The following is a 15,994-nucleotide window of genomic DNA, read 5'->3' as shown; positions in this document are numbered from 1 at the left end:
ATGCAGTGTTAAAAGCACAAAGAGTTGAGTTGCCCAGTAGAAGCATGACAGAAGAGTCACACTGCCTTTTTTGCACTTCACCTCAGCCCCTGTTTCCAGCAAACAGTTCTTTAGCTTTATGGATGTGCAGCTTTATGTACCTACATGGTACAAAATGAGAAAAGCTATCAATCAGCACAGCTACAGTAAATTCCACTGGAACTCTATGTTTCCTGCAACAACAAAGTACAAAGTACTTTTTCCAGACAATTACTGGAATGAAATTATTTAACTAAATCAGTGGTGTTATGGTCCTGAGAGGTAGAGACTTCCTTTTCCCAGTTCTTCCTTCATCTTTGCCATGAGGTTTGCGTTCAGTGTTCTTTTGTCAGTATGTCTTGTAGCCAACTGTGTGACCAGGTAGGTCGTTTTTTCCACATTTTCCAAAAGTGTGCTTTGCAGTTATCAGTCAGTATCTGCTTTTATGGGACAAATCATGTTCACATTACACAAGGGCGTAACACAGTTAATGTTGTTGTGACTCATGAATGTGGGATTTGGCCCAGTGTCCTCACTTGCCTGTTTTGTTTCATATAGAGTGTTAGAACAGGTACAGAATTGTGGGCTCCACATAATTAAAGCTCTTGTGATACTAGTGGGGGCCATGTGATGAGGTGCCCTTGTTTGGAATGGCTAGACCAGAGTAGTTATGTTAATGTGAAATATTTCTGTAAGCAGTAGAAAGTAGTGGACCTTGGTTTCCAATTAATTTGTCTTGCAGATCCGATTTACTTTTTAACTGAATTACACCAAGTCTGCAATGTGAGGTCTGCTCTTAGTGTACGCTGAAAATGCACTTGGGTGGGGAGTGGATTCTCTGATACGAGGGTGTAACAGAGGCCTCACTGCAGCCTTTTAATCAATGAAGAGAAACTCTACTCATGGTTTTCCTCCCAGCTTCCTGTTCTGATTGCACATGGAAGAGTGTAATATTTTGAAGACCTTTACCTTCTGCACAAGAAGAATGTGCTGAAACTTCTTCTACCTGCTTTTTCCTCTGCAAAATGGGGAGAAAGGTACCTGTCCCCTCTGTAGCCCTTCCAGAGGTGTTCTTAGAAGACATAATCCATCCCACAGAAAGGTGCAAACTTTGGTCAAAGTTGGCCAAAATTGACTAATGAATTTAAAAGCAATGTAGCTCCTGGAGATGCAGACATGCCTACAGTAACACAAAGAGGAATTTTATGAAATCATATTAAAAATATGTCATTGTAGCTACCCTACTAACCAATTTAGTTACAGTCATTACATTTTGTTTACTGTTTTGTATGTGTCTCATTCCCCTTCAGGTAATCTTTTCTCTTTCTGTAAGTGGGCTGTTACCTTTCTGCTGCTTTCTTTAATCTCCAGGATACCCTCCTCTGTAAAGAAGATTGTCACCCCCACACTACTACTTATACCAGCAGGAGAGGGAGCAGCCACCTTCAGACATCGGCAGGCATGGCCCAAGAGTGCGAGGAGGGACTGATGGCATGCTGTGTCTTGCCTCCTCTGCCATACTCCGTGCCAGGTCCTTCGTGTAACTGCACTGATGCCATTGCAGCTCTGCAGTTTTGTGCAAGTTCATGCCATCAGCCATAGACACATGCTATTATGTAAGAGGTAACAATACATCACCTAAAAAGCTTTTGACCCAAAGCAGGTCACTCGTGTCTGACACGTGTATCATGCTGTTCTCACATAGCAGATATTTACACACGTACATAATAGGATAGCAAATGCTGGAGGAATATGGTTGTGCTCTAAACAATCCTGGGAAAAATGTTCTGTGATCAGGAAGGACTAGATCAGGTGTTTACAGAAGCTCTTCCTATTTTGAAACCTTGGGAAACAGTTAAGGTACATTGTCAGTTTTCTTTGTCATAGGAAGTGGGAGGTCTTCACCCTTCTGTGGGATGGATTGTATTTTCTAAGAACACCTCTAGAAGGACTACAGAGGGGAGAAGTACCTGTCTCCCCATTTTGCAGAGGAGACGGCAGGTAGAAAAAGTTTCAGCACATTCTTCTTGTGCAGTAGCCCAGGTTGAAAGATCCCCTTCACCTCTGGGAAGGGAAGGAAGTAAATGCATGTCTCATGGGTGTGAGCTGATGCAAAGAAGGGCGAAACTTTGAGACCTTGTTCCCTGTACTGAGGAAAGAAGTGACTGGGTGGAGACAGAAAGGAAGAAGTGGGCTGTGCAGCTACATGCCTCCAGCTGAGTTGTGGTCTCTGTTCAGGGTTCCCATATTCTGCCTAGGAGATCCTGACAGGAATAAAGATGCATGTCTTGGGTTGCTTTGGCTCAACAGGGTCAGCCCATTGGGACCACACTGCCTTCCCTTGCGCTGTGCCCCTGAACTGTTGTGCACACAGTAGTCATTTCTCTGTGACTTCTGGGCAAACACACTAACTCAGGCAGTCCTGGTGGGGCTGCAGCAACTCTAAACGGCCTTAATCCTCCCCCAGTAAATTTCTGCTTGGACTGTCTGCCAGCAATTAGCACTTGACGATGTCCCGTGCTGTGCCTGTCTGCCACAGGATGCTCCGTGTCCTGCCGCACTCTGGCTGTTGCAAAATAAGTGCTCAACTCCCAACTGCTGTCTCTTCCAGGCTCTCTGTACATGCCTGCAGCTGGCCTGTTCACTGTTCCCCTGGCATGCCTCTGACATAGTCTTTGTGCCTCTGGAGTCTTGAATTGGAGCTTGTTCTGGCCTTTGGGAAGGATGGGCAGGATCCCCTTGTTGGCCCTTGCTCTTTTCCCCCATTGTGTGAGGAAGAGCATTTGGTTTGGCCACACGTTTTGGCTTGCCATTGCCCACATTGCACAGGCTTCTCACTTATGCTCCTTTCTGTAACAGCTGCTAAGCTGAACAGAAATGGCTGATATTACTGTGCGTGCTTAGAAGAGGAAACGTTGACTCACTGGGTTTGTTATTCTTGCTTTTTTGCATTGGTACCCAAACTCAGCAAGTTGCCAGGAAGTGTGGTACTTTATATGATCACTCAGTAGAATGAACATAGGAATCTTGAGTATGTGATATTGTTGATTTAGGGTAAAAAATTGTGTTTGGCACCACAAAAGGTTGGCCAGTCTATGCTGTGCTGGCCTTCTCTCTCTGAAGCAGCACAGTTGCGGTGAGGATTTTGCAGGTCAAGGCCCTTCCCCAGACAGCACATGGTCCACATTACAGTTGTGTCATAATGTAATGATCAAAATATGGGAATGGAAACTATCAGGTAACAAAACACAGATACTAAGAGAAATGCACTAGTAAGCCTAGTTTCAGCCTTTTCTTTATACTTACCATGTTTCTGTCTCTATGGCTTTGTTAAGGTTTGCTTTGTTTCAAAAAGAAAAGAATATGGGATCACATCATGACCATTTCCAAACGATACTTTGATACATAGGGTAGAAGGATAGTCCATTCGATTCATTCAGACACCTACTTCAGCCATGCCAATTTAGTTATTTTGGGAGTGAAAGAAAGAAAAGAGAAAGGAGATATAATCATTTGGCATAATCACATTTGTATTTCAAAAGTTTGTAAGATTTTAATTACAACTTAATTTCATTCTAGTTCAGCTTGAATGATAACAAAAACACAAAGCGTAACTGCAAATTTTCAAATGATTCAGTACTTTGGGTGTAGTGCTTGCTTGAAGAGTTGGCTGTACCATTGCAGGCAGAATTCTGAACAACCTTTGAACAGGATGCTTAGCAAATTACCTATGCAGTTTCTGTGTGGGTTTTTTTAATGATTGTTCCCAGGTTAGTGTTTGAAAGTTTGGGTCTCCCGGCATGGTTGTTTTAGTAAAGTGTTTGAGTCTTTTAATTAATTTTAATTCATTAATTTTAAATAAGGAAAGATTTTCTACGAGTGCTAGATATAACTCACTTATTGCTCTAAGTGAAGGAGCTGGTGCAAGGTATATTTATCCAGCCAGGGATGCTGTAACAGAGCTTAAAATAAAGTGGTGTCTTCTTACATGTATTGGGAACAGTGGGTTCTGAGGAGGGGATGAGAGATGTTTCTTCTGCTAAAACCTGTGTCCAGTACTAAATCTTTCAGAAGCTTTTATGCTTTGAAAATATGCTCCAATGCCAAAGAATCAAGCATGCATCATTTTTTGACTCCTTGGCCTGTGCCTATTCCGTGCCTTGAAAGTCTCCCTGAAATGGAAAAGTCATTGTATCTGCAGCCTGTAGAGAAGATCTGGCAGAGGTTTTTGGGAGGGGAAGTCCCATGTCATCAGAACCTCCCTCAGGGTCACAAGATGAGTGGCACAAAATGCCAGCCTGAGCTGGGCTGTAAGACTGTGTTGTAACTCCAGCAAGAAAAAATTGCTCTCTGAGACTTGCTCAGTAGTTTTGAAAGATATAACTGAAGAAATAACTGAAATTGAAAGTGAAATCTAGAAGGAAATATAAAGAAGGTTCCTGGAAAAGTGTTGGCCTTATGGGAATTTATTACTAAACAGGATCTAAAATGCTAAAGCACCTCTCCTGCTCATTTGAGATGATAAAGACTTAAATTTTACTTTTTACTTCTACAGAATTGCAGGTTTCACAGAGAAGAATAAAGTTCATCAGCCCAATGGTCGTCAAGGATATGAACTCTGCTATTTTTATCTAGATGGATGAAAAGGTTAACAGCCCAGAAGGGAAGCTCCTTTGGTTTTCAAGATGGCAGCAACTAGTGGCGAAAGCCAGCTGCAGCGGATTATCAGAGACTTGCAAGGTACAGTGCTATGCTGACAGATTCATTCTGTAGGCTGGACTGTGTCCTCCATGTTTTCGATAATGGAGAGCTGGAGTTGTGTTTTCAGTTGTGTAATACTTTTATGCAGCAATTGTAGCAACATAGTTCAAGGTGTGTGACATGCTCCATAGAGATGTGACTGTTTTTTTTTGTGAGAGAAGTGCTGTACCTTCTGCAAGACCGTAAATTCTTTAATCCTGCAAATTTAAATATAGAAGATGAGAAATAAGTTTTACAATTAAAAAAAACTGTCACGTAGGGTGTGTGGCGTGAGCTAGGATTTTGTTGGCATGAATGGAGCTATGCCGTTACAAGACTTCATGTGAGATAAGGAGAAGGCCTCGTTTTTAGACCCTCCCTCATGGGAAGCTGGTGTGGAGTTGCTGCTAATGTAGAAAGGGAAAAAAAACAGGAAGCCACACCAAACTGGGGATGGTCATCCAGAAGAAGAGTGCTGGAGAATTGGATCTGCTGTTCTTGTTGCAGCGGAACATGCTTTCTGTGCACCTGGTTTGTCTTCCACTAGCCCTAGCCAACCTCATTTTCCACAGCTCTGTTGCAGGCAAAATTGGCCTGCTCTGTCTCTGTCCTAATCAGCTGCCTATATCAAGATCCAGATATTTTTTCTTTTAATTTTTATTAAATGACATATAAGGTGTGATACACACCAAAGCTGGGAATTTAGATCTTCCTGTAACATAAAAAGGAGATCTATGTGCCTGATAACAAGAAGAAATTTTAATTTGCAAAGGGAATCGAGTGGGACTAGGAGCTAAGGCTCACTAAGACACCTGAAAGAAGTACAAAACCAAGTGGAAAGGAAGCTCAAAATCAGTAATTTCTGATGCTGAGAAGTACAGCCTTTTGGGACCAGAGTGTCCAGGGAGACAGCACGGTTTGCTTTGACTTGAGATTTCCTCACACACTACGAGTGTAGGTTTTAGGAAAGAGGAGTTGCTATATGCTTATTTTTATGTAAATTATTTTTCCCATTTGTGTTTTGTAACCAGCACAAGTTGAACCTTCCTGAATAAAGCATGGAGAAGATAAATGTGCTGACTGAACGACTGTTCTTGTGTTGCTGATCCCCTTTAGCAGATTACATGCTTTGTTCTTTCCAATCAGAATTCTGTTTGTCCTGTGGCAATACCTTAATGCACACACGAGACAGTAAAATGTTATTTTTCTTTTCTCTGCTGAAGAACCAGTTAGCAATTGTTTGTTACCAGTTTTTGCTAAGTGTCAGAAGGAGGTTTTGCTCTTTTTAAGAAGAAGTAGTTGGTATAACAGATTGACATAACTTTTTTATAGGTGGTGTTAAATTGCAAGCATATCAATAAGTTTTTTGCACCATTGTTAAGACAGTTGGACTGAAAGAAAATTAATATACATGCATAATGTCCAGGCAGAAAACCCATTTATTTAGTTGTTTATGGATTCAGTGCTATATATCTCTTGCATTAGTTAACCATTTTGGTGTCTTCTTTTAAAGATGCTGTGACTGAATTAAGTAAAGAATTTAAAGAAGGAGGGGAACCGATCACAGATGACAGTGTGAACTTGCAAAAATTCTCCTACAAGCTTGAGTACCTTCTACAGGTAAAAAATTATGTTTGTCATTTGTAATCCACCATCAAAGCTAGGCCTTGTGTTCTCTTATTGCCTCTTCAGTATGTGAGATTTACCTCAAATAATCATAAATATCCAGTTGAGTTTCTCTTTTTTTTTTTTTCAGTAAGTGGACTGAAATGTGTGCTGCTTATTATACATATTTTAAATGAAAGTAAATATGTAATCAAAAGGCAGTGCTGGTGGTTTGATTGAAGAATGTAAGGCATTTCTCTATTGATCTGAAAGATTTAAACTTGATTTTAAAGATATACCCTGCTAAATTATCTTCAAAAAACTGTGATGATGAGATCTTGTCAACATTTTAATGCAGAATAAATACTAGTAAGCTGTTCACGGTGCAAATATAGTGGTGTAAGTAATTTACAGTATTTTTAACAATTTCACTTAGGTAATTCATTTTTATTGTACGAAAGGCTTAACGCAAAAGGCTGATTTTTAATCTGGAATGCTGCTTTTTGGCCATCCTATAATTTAAGTAAAAAGGGACACTGCTGGGAAAACTGAAATTCAGTCTGCACAGTCTTGTGTCTACACATACCATAATCATGTCACTGATTGCAACACAGAAATGTTAATCTAGCCTTAATCCAGGCAAGGGAGTTTTAATTGGGTTGCAATGGCTTCAGCAGAAGCTGAAGAATCCTTTGGGATTTGAATGGTCCAAGCTGCAGTCCATACCGTTGTTGCATCGCTACTCTGAAGGTGATTTAGCTAGAACAGGTTTTTCTGGTATGTACATGTGTGCTATTGCACTTGATACACTTGATTACAGGTCTCTCAGCAGCTGGCTGTTAGTTCCTTGCTCTTGAACAGCTGCTGAATCTGCTATAAATCTTTGTTTCAGCAGTTCTAAATGGATGTCTTTATTTTAACTAGACCCAGAACATTATTATCTATTACTGTCTGTAAAGTAGCTTTTGTAACTGCTGGATTGCATCAGTGCAGTACAATGTCTCTTTCCTTTTTGAATACATTGGCTAAAACTAAGAGGAATCATGAAAGCACATGTTGCTGGGAGAGGAACAGAATTCCAAGTAGCTATATATAAATATACTTGTATTTAAGTTTTGCTCATTGCTTTTTAATTTCCGTGTTTAAGTTTGACCAGAAAGAAAAAAACACATTGCTGGGGAACAGAAAAGACTACTGGGATTATTTCTGCGACTGTCTGGCAAAAGTCAAAGGAGCTAATGATGGAATCCGCTTTGTCAAGTCCATTACAGAAGTAAGTTTATCTGTTAAGCATCTTAATATGTGTTTTATGTTTTGGTATGTCTTTCAGAGGGCAGTAGAAACCAAAAGAAAATACACTGCTTTTAACATGTGGCAATAAAAGGTTGGGAATGTTTATTTTTAATTGTCATGTAGAGTATAAAAATGCAAGATTACTCTTTTTACTAGGGTGCTAAATTATATAGGATTAGATAGCCTGACTGACTTATTTTGAAGACCACTCACACAAGTGGATGGTCCTATTTGTCTCTGGTTGTACCCTGCCTTTCATTAACTTAGTGCCATTTTCTCTAAAAAGGAATGAAAAAACAAGTCAAAGGTAGAGCCTTCCATCTTAAGGCAGGACTTGCTGGAAGAGTAAGAGGAAAGATTCACCATGTTTGACATTTCTTAAGACTTTTTTAACTGGTCAGTAGAGTTGAGGAGGACTGACTGAGAGCAGTGTTTCATCTTCTGTCTCAACTTTGCTCCTCTGTATCAAATAGCATGATGTAATGGCTCAGGATGGTTGTCATTATTCCCTTGGTTAAGCTGTCATGAACAGGACAGAAAGCTTTATTTTTATTAGATACAATAATAAAAGCTTAATCTTCTAACAGCCATGTTATGTCTTCAGCTCAATGAGTGGGTGAAGTAAGTGCTGTGAGAGAGAGAAGCTTTCTGTGCTGATCCTGGCTGGATAGAACATAAAGGTTTCTGAATGTTGTTTATTTGCTCACTGAACAGTACTTGTTGACTTTCAAAGATGGAAGTGAACAAGGATGAAAGAGTAATGGCAGTTGCTTTTTAAGAGTGGTCAAACATTTAACAGCATAATGCCTCCTCTTCTGCTTTGCCTGCAGTTTCTAATATTAGGGTGCACGATATGCTAGAGATGTGGAGCAAGGAAGCAAATAGGAATACCCTATTAAAAAGAGAGCTTTGTCCTTGATGGCATTAGGTGAGCAGTGAGTTCTGCTAGTTTCCCTTTCAAAAGGTAGATTACACTGAATACACATCTTTCCAAGTCTTCACAGCCATACACTGCACACAGTACACTGCTACAGCCGTACATTGCACCTTAGCTACAGTGTTTGTAGTCAACATGGAAACACTGACAATACCAGAGGCTGCCTGCCTTCCTGAATTCTAGCAGGCCTCTAGCAGGAGGTGGCATGGTTTTGCTTCCTAGTCAAATAGTCTTTGGCTACTTGTAGCTGCATATATGTAAATATTTTCCTCTACATACATTTGCTCTAGTATCTACATGCTTAAAAAAGGCATTGTGGTTTAAATTGATAAACCAATGGTAGTAAGGATAGGATTAGTTCAGTGGCTTCCAGTGGGTTTTTTGACCATTGTTAAGATATTCACTAAACATGCCCAGTTAGGAAAAACACTTGTAAGCTTCTGTGCACAGGGCAGGGCTGGCATCTCCCTGAAGAAATATTCAGACATCTACAGGGTGAATTGCAGGCGAAAACCAGTTGGCAAACTGAGTTTGCTGTTTCTGGAGTACTTAGCCTTTGGGGGACATGTTATTTCAGGCTTTGTGTCCTATAGAATTCAAAACAAGAAGCAGTAAAAAGTGTTGCTTTCTTTGCTCCACATTTCATCATTCCATTTATAAGGAACATTTTTGAATATAGTAGATTGCTGAGATAAACAAGGAACCTGTGTCTTAGTGCAGAAGCCCAGTAACAGCAAACACAAGGAAGCTGAGAGTTAACGTATTGCTCTCACTTCACCACAGTGGAATACTGATCAGTAGGAGAAGGCATTTGTGGCCTTTGAACCTTCTTTCAGACTAACTTTTCAAGCAAAATTTACAGTTACCTACGAACTTGAGCCTCAGCCCCTCTAATATTTTCCTTGGCCTCCATTTTAAAGTCATGAATATATTTTGTTTGTTAGTTGGATGAGCAGCTTGGTTAGGAGCATGGCTGACTGGTGAGAAATTATTTTCATCACATTCATTTCCCATTCCTGAATTGATTACTGCTTTTGATGGAAAGAAGAAATGAAAAACTACTGTTCAGTGTTTCATTATTTTGCAGGACAGCAAATAGCTCAGATGTAAAAGACAGAACATCAATTCCCCAAGTCAGTATATATAACAAAATTTAGTGTTGAGTTTTGTGATCGCCCTTATGTTGCTTCAACAGCTGTCTTCATAAAAAGATCCATTAATTTCAGTCATGCAGCTGCTCTTGGTCTGAAGTAAGACTTAGATTTTTATCAACTTAACAGCTAAGTATTAAGAAAGGCTTTTTGCATCGTCTGGGGTTACTGTGACTGCGGGGATGTGTATTTGTATATGTGTACATCTTTGTTCTAGGACTAGATCTGCCCTAAACCTCTTCCAGCTGTGGCCATACACATCTTAAGTAACCTAAGCAGTCACTTCTGTCTTCGCTGGGTGCATTGAGATTTTGCCATATATTGGGAATTGCCCTTAGCATAGCCTGTACTCATGTAGTCAGTATATTAGATGATTCATTGGTCCTGTGATGCCTTTTATATTATTACAAAGTAGACCACAGCCAGCTGTAGATACAAATACGTCATTCAGAAAAGATTCCACCCAATGACAGTGTTGGGAGAAGGTGTCTCTCAGTGGCAGTTCTTACTACTTCCTTTACAACTAGTAGCTTATTGTGGGTTTTGTTTTGTTTTGTTTTGTTTTTGTTGATATGTAGACTGTTCTTGACATGTCTCTACATGATTCTAAATGATATTTAGAATTTTCTTTTCTTGTGGTTTCTCCCTTCCAGCTACGAACATCTCTTGGAAAAGGAAGAGCATTTCTTCGTTACTCCCTGGTTCACCAAAGGCTAGCAGACACCTTGCAGCAATGTTTTATGAACACCAAGGTGACCAGGTGAATAGCAAAGTATCTTGTTAACTAATGGGTGTTTGCTCAGTGTGATCAAGCAACATCACCTAGTAGCTATTGAAAGAAATTGAAACCCTTCCAAATGGTTGGCTTAGAGAGCTGGTAATATGAGAGGAAGGATAATAGACCTTTTGGCCTGGGTCAATGGTTCATACCTATCTTAGGCTCGTGAAGGTTAAAAGTTGTGACAACTAAATGTGTGTGGAGTGGGTGGTGTGGATGCTTCTATATCCTGGGTTTGATCTTCTATGCTGTACATCATAAGGGAAGATTAATTTGGATGTGTTGCACAAAGCCCCCAAAAACATTTGCATATATATCTGGATTGTCACAGAGAGGAACAGCTTGCCCCTGGCCAAGGAACACCAAAGATAGTTTGGAGTTGGTTGGAAGGGCACTGGCAGGGCTTCCAGAAAAAGCCAACTATTTGCACAGTGTATTTAACTCTAGTTGCTGCTTTCTGTCCCTCGTTTTTGATGTATTAAGTGTGTGCTTTAGGTATTTAATGTGTGATTATCCGGTGCATAGCAAATATGTTGTCTTGCCAGTGTTTTGCCCAAGCACTAGAGCAAAAAATATTTTGTGCAGGGGCTCCTTTAAAGATATTTCTGTGGAATTCATTGAAGCTGTTTGATTTCATTCACATTGAAGGAATAGGGTGTTGGTTGATGGGTCTGGTTGTTTTCAGTTTACATTTAGAATAGTGTATCATAATTTTTCTGGGGTGGAGTGAATAATGATGTTGTGGGGGATTTCTGCAAGTGAAACTGCTGCTTCTTTTTTACTTATGAATAAGTATTACTTCATTTTTTTTCATTTTCAAGTGACTGGTACTATGCAAGAAGTCCATTTCTGAATTCCAAAATGAGTTCTGACATTGTGGGTCAACTCTATGAGCTCACTGATGTTCAGTTTGACTTGGCATCAAGAGGCTATGATTTAGATGCTGCTTGGCCAGCATTTGCCAGGTAAGCTAGAAACACTTTGTCATTTTTTATTAACATAAAATACCTGTCTGTAACAGAATCTGTAAAAGCTTCTGCTTTTGAAGGTAGGAATACTTGTGTTAGAGCAAGCATACACTTTCTCCATGTAATTAGTCTATGACCAAATTGGCCTTTTTTCCTTCAATAAACTGTGTACCAGAGATCAGAATTGATGCTCTGTAATGGAGTACTTCCAATAACTGCAGCTGAGGCCCACATTCCAAGCTATTCTCATCTTCACACGCACAAGAAGAAATGTCCTTAGCTCCTGTTTTAAGAGCTGAGACACACAGTGACTGAACAGTCAAGCAGTGTGCTTCACTTGCAGCAATGGTAAGAGATGACAATATGCGGTCACTACAGCCTGATCCCACCTCAAAGCGGGGAGTAACAATAACTACTAGGTCTGATCCAGATCCATTTGTATTGGTGGGAGCTTTCCAAGGCTGCGTGCTGCCACCATCTGGTTGAGCTGCCACCACAGAGCAGTACAATTTCTTGGAGCAAAGCTGCATCGGTTCTTGTGGACATGGGAAGTCACAACTACCAAGCTCCTAGTCTTTTATAGGTGCCTTTGATATCCCTGTTTTGTTTCCACTAACTTGAGTGGTTGCTGGCCCAGACATCAGGCACAGTTACATCTTCTTATATGTGGTAGTTATAGCTAGATAAATCTTACATATAAGAGTAGAAAGACACATATGTATGTGCTTAGACTTCTTTTACATATTGTTTCTCCATGTGATCAACAGGAGGACACTATCCTCACTTGGATCTTCAGCATATTTGTGGAAGCCTCCAAGTCGCAGTTCCAGCATGAGCAGTTTAGTGAGCAATTATTTGCAGGTAAGCAAATTACAAAGAAATGTTTGTCTGACATGGTAGGTCTTTAATTAATGGCATAGTTCCAGAGCTTGTTAGTTTTATGGTGATCATGATTCTTATAACGGTAAACTACAGTAAAGAGTTCTTTGTTAGAAGTAAAGGGAATTGTCCAGTAGCTGATTCAACTGAACATGCAAATCTTGTAGAGGGAAAAAAAAGATATATTCAGAAGACTGCCTACAGATAGGTATGTTTTAGTTTATCTTTTGTGAAAAAAAGCTTCTTTTGCTGTACATGGCTATCTTGTAGTGCTGTGAACCCAACATACAACACCAACATGTGTTGAAAACCTGAATTTGCTCTCATTTGAGCATGGCATTTAAATGCATGTTTAATTCCTCTTAAACTTTCTGGTTTTCCCTTTCTGTTCATTTAGGCCCAAGAGTTTCCCTCCAGCCCTGATGCAAATAACTCACTGAACGTTGAACACCTTGAAGGCTTTGAAGAGATGCGTGTAGAACTTGACCAGGCTGAGCTGAGACAGAGGGAACTTCAAGATCGTATTCACCAGCTAGAAATGGAAAACAAGGAGCTCCAGGCAGCTGTCAGCCTTCAGAAAGAACAAGTACAGGTAGAAAAGGACAAGAGCAATAACCACAGTGAGGAGGACTCCCAGCTGACAAAGGTGATCACAGAGTTACAGAAGCAGTGTGAGATCTCGCACTCCACTCAGAGCACTGTTCGTGACCTACAGAAGTGCCTGCAGTCACTGGAACTGAATGCAGTGGAGCAGCAGAGGGAGTATTCAACAAACCTGGAGCAGCTGGTGACCAACAAGGAAGACTGTGCCTCAAAACTGCAGATGTTGAATCAGGAGCTGGAGGCCTCTAGGGCTTTGGTTGCTTTGAAGGATCTTTGCATCAATGAGCTTAAAGCCAAGATGAGTTCCACAGAACAGAAGAACCTCAACCTCCTTGCAAAAGTTGATGCTGCCTTGGAGGAAAAGGGACAGCAAGCCACAGCCCACTGTCACTCTGCCCTACAGGTACAGGCACTGTTAGAGAAGCTTCAGGAGACAGAAAAGGAAAAGGCAGATATGCGAAGACTCAATGACGAATATGCATCTCAGCTCAAAGCAGCAAGGGAGGAGCTGGAGCTGAAAGAAGAGGCACAGAAGGAACTGGAATCCAGATACAATTGTCTTACTGCTGACTCCAAAGAAGAGAGTAGAAAGCTGCGTGGGAGCCTGGAAACCATGGCAAAAGAAATGGATGCACTTCAGAAGGCCCTGACCCTGAAAGGAAAGGAGATGGCTGAGCTCCAGACCCAGGTAATGGGGTCGCTGGCTCAGGTGGGGTCACTGGAAAAAAATCTTGAGGAAGCAAGGAAAGAAAAAGAGAAACTTGAGGAGGAGTATGGTAGGAGGGAAGGAGGAAGCCCAGCGCAAGCAGAGCAACTTGAACTACAGGAGGGTCACTTAACAAAGGTGAGTCAGACTGTGTGTAGCCTTGAGGAGCAAAACCAGAAACTCCTGTCTGAGAAAGAACATCTCAGCCAGAAAGTCAAGGAGCTAGAGGAGCAGATGGAGCAGCAAAACTCTACAGTGAGCGAAATGGGTGAGGAGAGCAGGAAGCTGAAAGTGGAGAATTCAAATTTGCAGCAGTCCAAGCAGAAGATGGAAGGGAAGCTGAAAACTGTGGAAGCTTCTAAAGCTTCCCTGGAAGCTGAGGTGGCCAGGCTGAGAGCCTCTGAGAAACAGCTTCGGAGTGAGATAGAGGATGCCCTGGTGTCAGTTGATGAAAAAGAGAAGAAGCTCCGGGATGAGAACAGACAGCTGGATGAAGACTTGCAGAATGCCAGGAGGCAAAGCCAAATTCTGGAGGAGAGGTTAGAGGCTCTGCACTCAGACTATGAAGAGCTAAAGCAAAGAGAAGAGACCACCAAGGAGTCTTATGCCTCACTTGAAGGACAGCTGAAGAGTGCCAAACAGCATAGTTTGCAAATGGAAAAAAGCTTAGTCACCCTGAAGGAAAGCAAAGAGTTTCTCCAGACACAGCTCACAGAGAAGGAAGTAGAACTGCAAGGCATGGAGAGTCAGTGTCAGCAGCTAAGAGTAGAAGCTGGAAGACATAGGAAGAAAGCAGAGACTCTTGAGGTAGAAAAGCTCAGTGTTGAAAAGACATGCTTTCATCAGACAAAGCTTATTGAATCCCTCACATTAGAAAAGGAATCGGTGGAAAAACACCAACTACAGCAGGCGGCTTCTCTGGAGAAGGCAGCAAAAGAGCTGACCTCCAGACTAACCATGAGTGAAGAGCAGTTGGAGATCAGCCGAGGTGAAGTGTCCAGGTTGCAAGCAGAAGTTCTTGACCTGCGAGTCAAGCTTCAGCAGACCACTGATGAGAGAGAGCAGATGAGAGGTGAGCTGGGAATCACAGAGACTGTCTTGGGTGAGCAGAAGGTGCTTGTCCAGCAGCTGAAAGAGCAAAGTGAGTCACTCAACAGAAACCATGTGCAAGAACTGGTGCAATGTAAAGAAAGAGAAGAAGTGCTGAAAAAAGAGCAGGAGACAGCAGCCCGTCAAAAAACTGAGCTGGAAAATAATTTGCTGAACCTGAAGGAAGAGCTATCCAAGGTTAAGCAGTATTTGGAAGTTGCTAGAGTGGAAAACGAAGAAAACAGAGATCTCCTCCACAGGACCAACACCGATATGGCTGAACTCGGTATTCAGATTTGTACCTTGACCTCTGAAAAGGTGGATGCAGAAGAGAAGTTAGCCCAGGCCACAGAAAGGCTCAAAGAACTGGAAGAACAGGCATCAGAGCAACAGGAGAAGCTGAAGCTTGACATCTCTAATCTCATACAGGAGAACAAGAGCCTGCAAGAGAAATTAGAGGAGGCTCAAGTATGTGCCGCAGCTGTCCCAAGTCTGCAATTGCAGCTGGAGACAGTAAAGAAACAGGCACAGAGTTTCCAAGAGACCAGCCAAGAAGAGCTGTCTGCAATAAAATTTCAAATGAGCACAGAGATTCTAAATTATCAGACAAAATTCAAGGTAAATTGATGTGATTATTATAGCTGAGGGAGCTGTGCAGGATTTCTGCTGCTTTACCACCTGCTGCAGCAATTACTGGGTGAAATCTTAAGGTTTGTGTTGGTCAGGTTCTGAGACTAGCACACAACTAGCCTTAGCCTGGGAATCTGAAAATGTCTCCACACTCATCACCTAGGCCTATTTGAAGTAAAAAAACTCTTTGGAGTTTTTTGGAGATGTATAGTGCAGCCCTCTGAGCACAGTGGAGAGGCCATGTAATCTGGAAAAGACAGCCAGTAATGGAGAGGGTGATGATTTCTTATGGCACTGAAGGTGGCATTTTCTGTAACTATTCCCACAGGCCACAGTTGTGATTTTTTTTTCTTTCTTTGGTAGGAACATTGCAAGACCTGTTCCCCACACCTGTAACACTACTTCTCCTTAAAACTGATTTTGATGAAAGCAAACTTACTGAGACCAGTTGCTTTTGCAGATAATTCCCTCATGTGTTTTTGCTTTCAACTGCGCAAGGTAGCAGCCAAGACCAAAATTTTACTTCCAGAAAAACATGAGTCAGCCCTGTATATGTGAAACAGCACACCTTAAAGGCTAAAGATTTTATTGTGTGTG

The 15,994-nt window shown here is 41.4% G+C and overlaps 1 protein-coding gene across 2 annotated transcripts in view; it reads left to right on the top strand.

Moving 5' to 3' along the window:
- Nucleotides 1-4,703: 4,703 nt before the first annotated feature.
- The window catches only part of FYCO1 (FYVE and coiled-coil domain autophagy adaptor 1), a gene marked incomplete at both ends in the record, with an annotated part of 38,501 nt that continues 27,210 nt past the window's right edge, over nt 4,704-15,994 (top strand). The window contains 7 exons of one of the 2 annotated variants that reach the window (XM_081996701.1): nt 4,704-4,758; nt 6,272-6,378; nt 7,511-7,636; nt 10,398-10,504; nt 11,344-11,487; nt 12,258-12,351; nt 12,767-13,660. In XM_081996701.1, coding sequence (XP_081852827.1) covers nt 4,704-4,758; nt 6,272-6,378; nt 7,511-7,636; nt 10,398-10,504; nt 11,344-11,487; nt 12,258-12,351; nt 12,767-13,660 — 1,527 coding nt within the window. Of the gene's footprint in view, nt 4,759-6,271; nt 6,379-7,510; nt 7,637-10,397; nt 10,505-11,343; nt 11,488-12,257; nt 12,352-12,766; nt 15,386-15,994 lie in introns of both variants that reach the window. The other variant, XM_081996700.1, reaches the window with a different exon arrangement.

Source organism: Phaethon aethereus, assembly GCF_964289735.1.
Source record: "Phaethon aethereus genome assembly, chromosome: 2".
Lineage (NCBI taxonomy): Eukaryota > Metazoa > Chordata > Aves > Phaethontiformes > Phaethontidae > Phaethon > Phaethon aethereus.
Note: the sequence above shows the minus strand (reverse complement) of the source record. Positions and strands in the feature narration are given on the sequence as shown.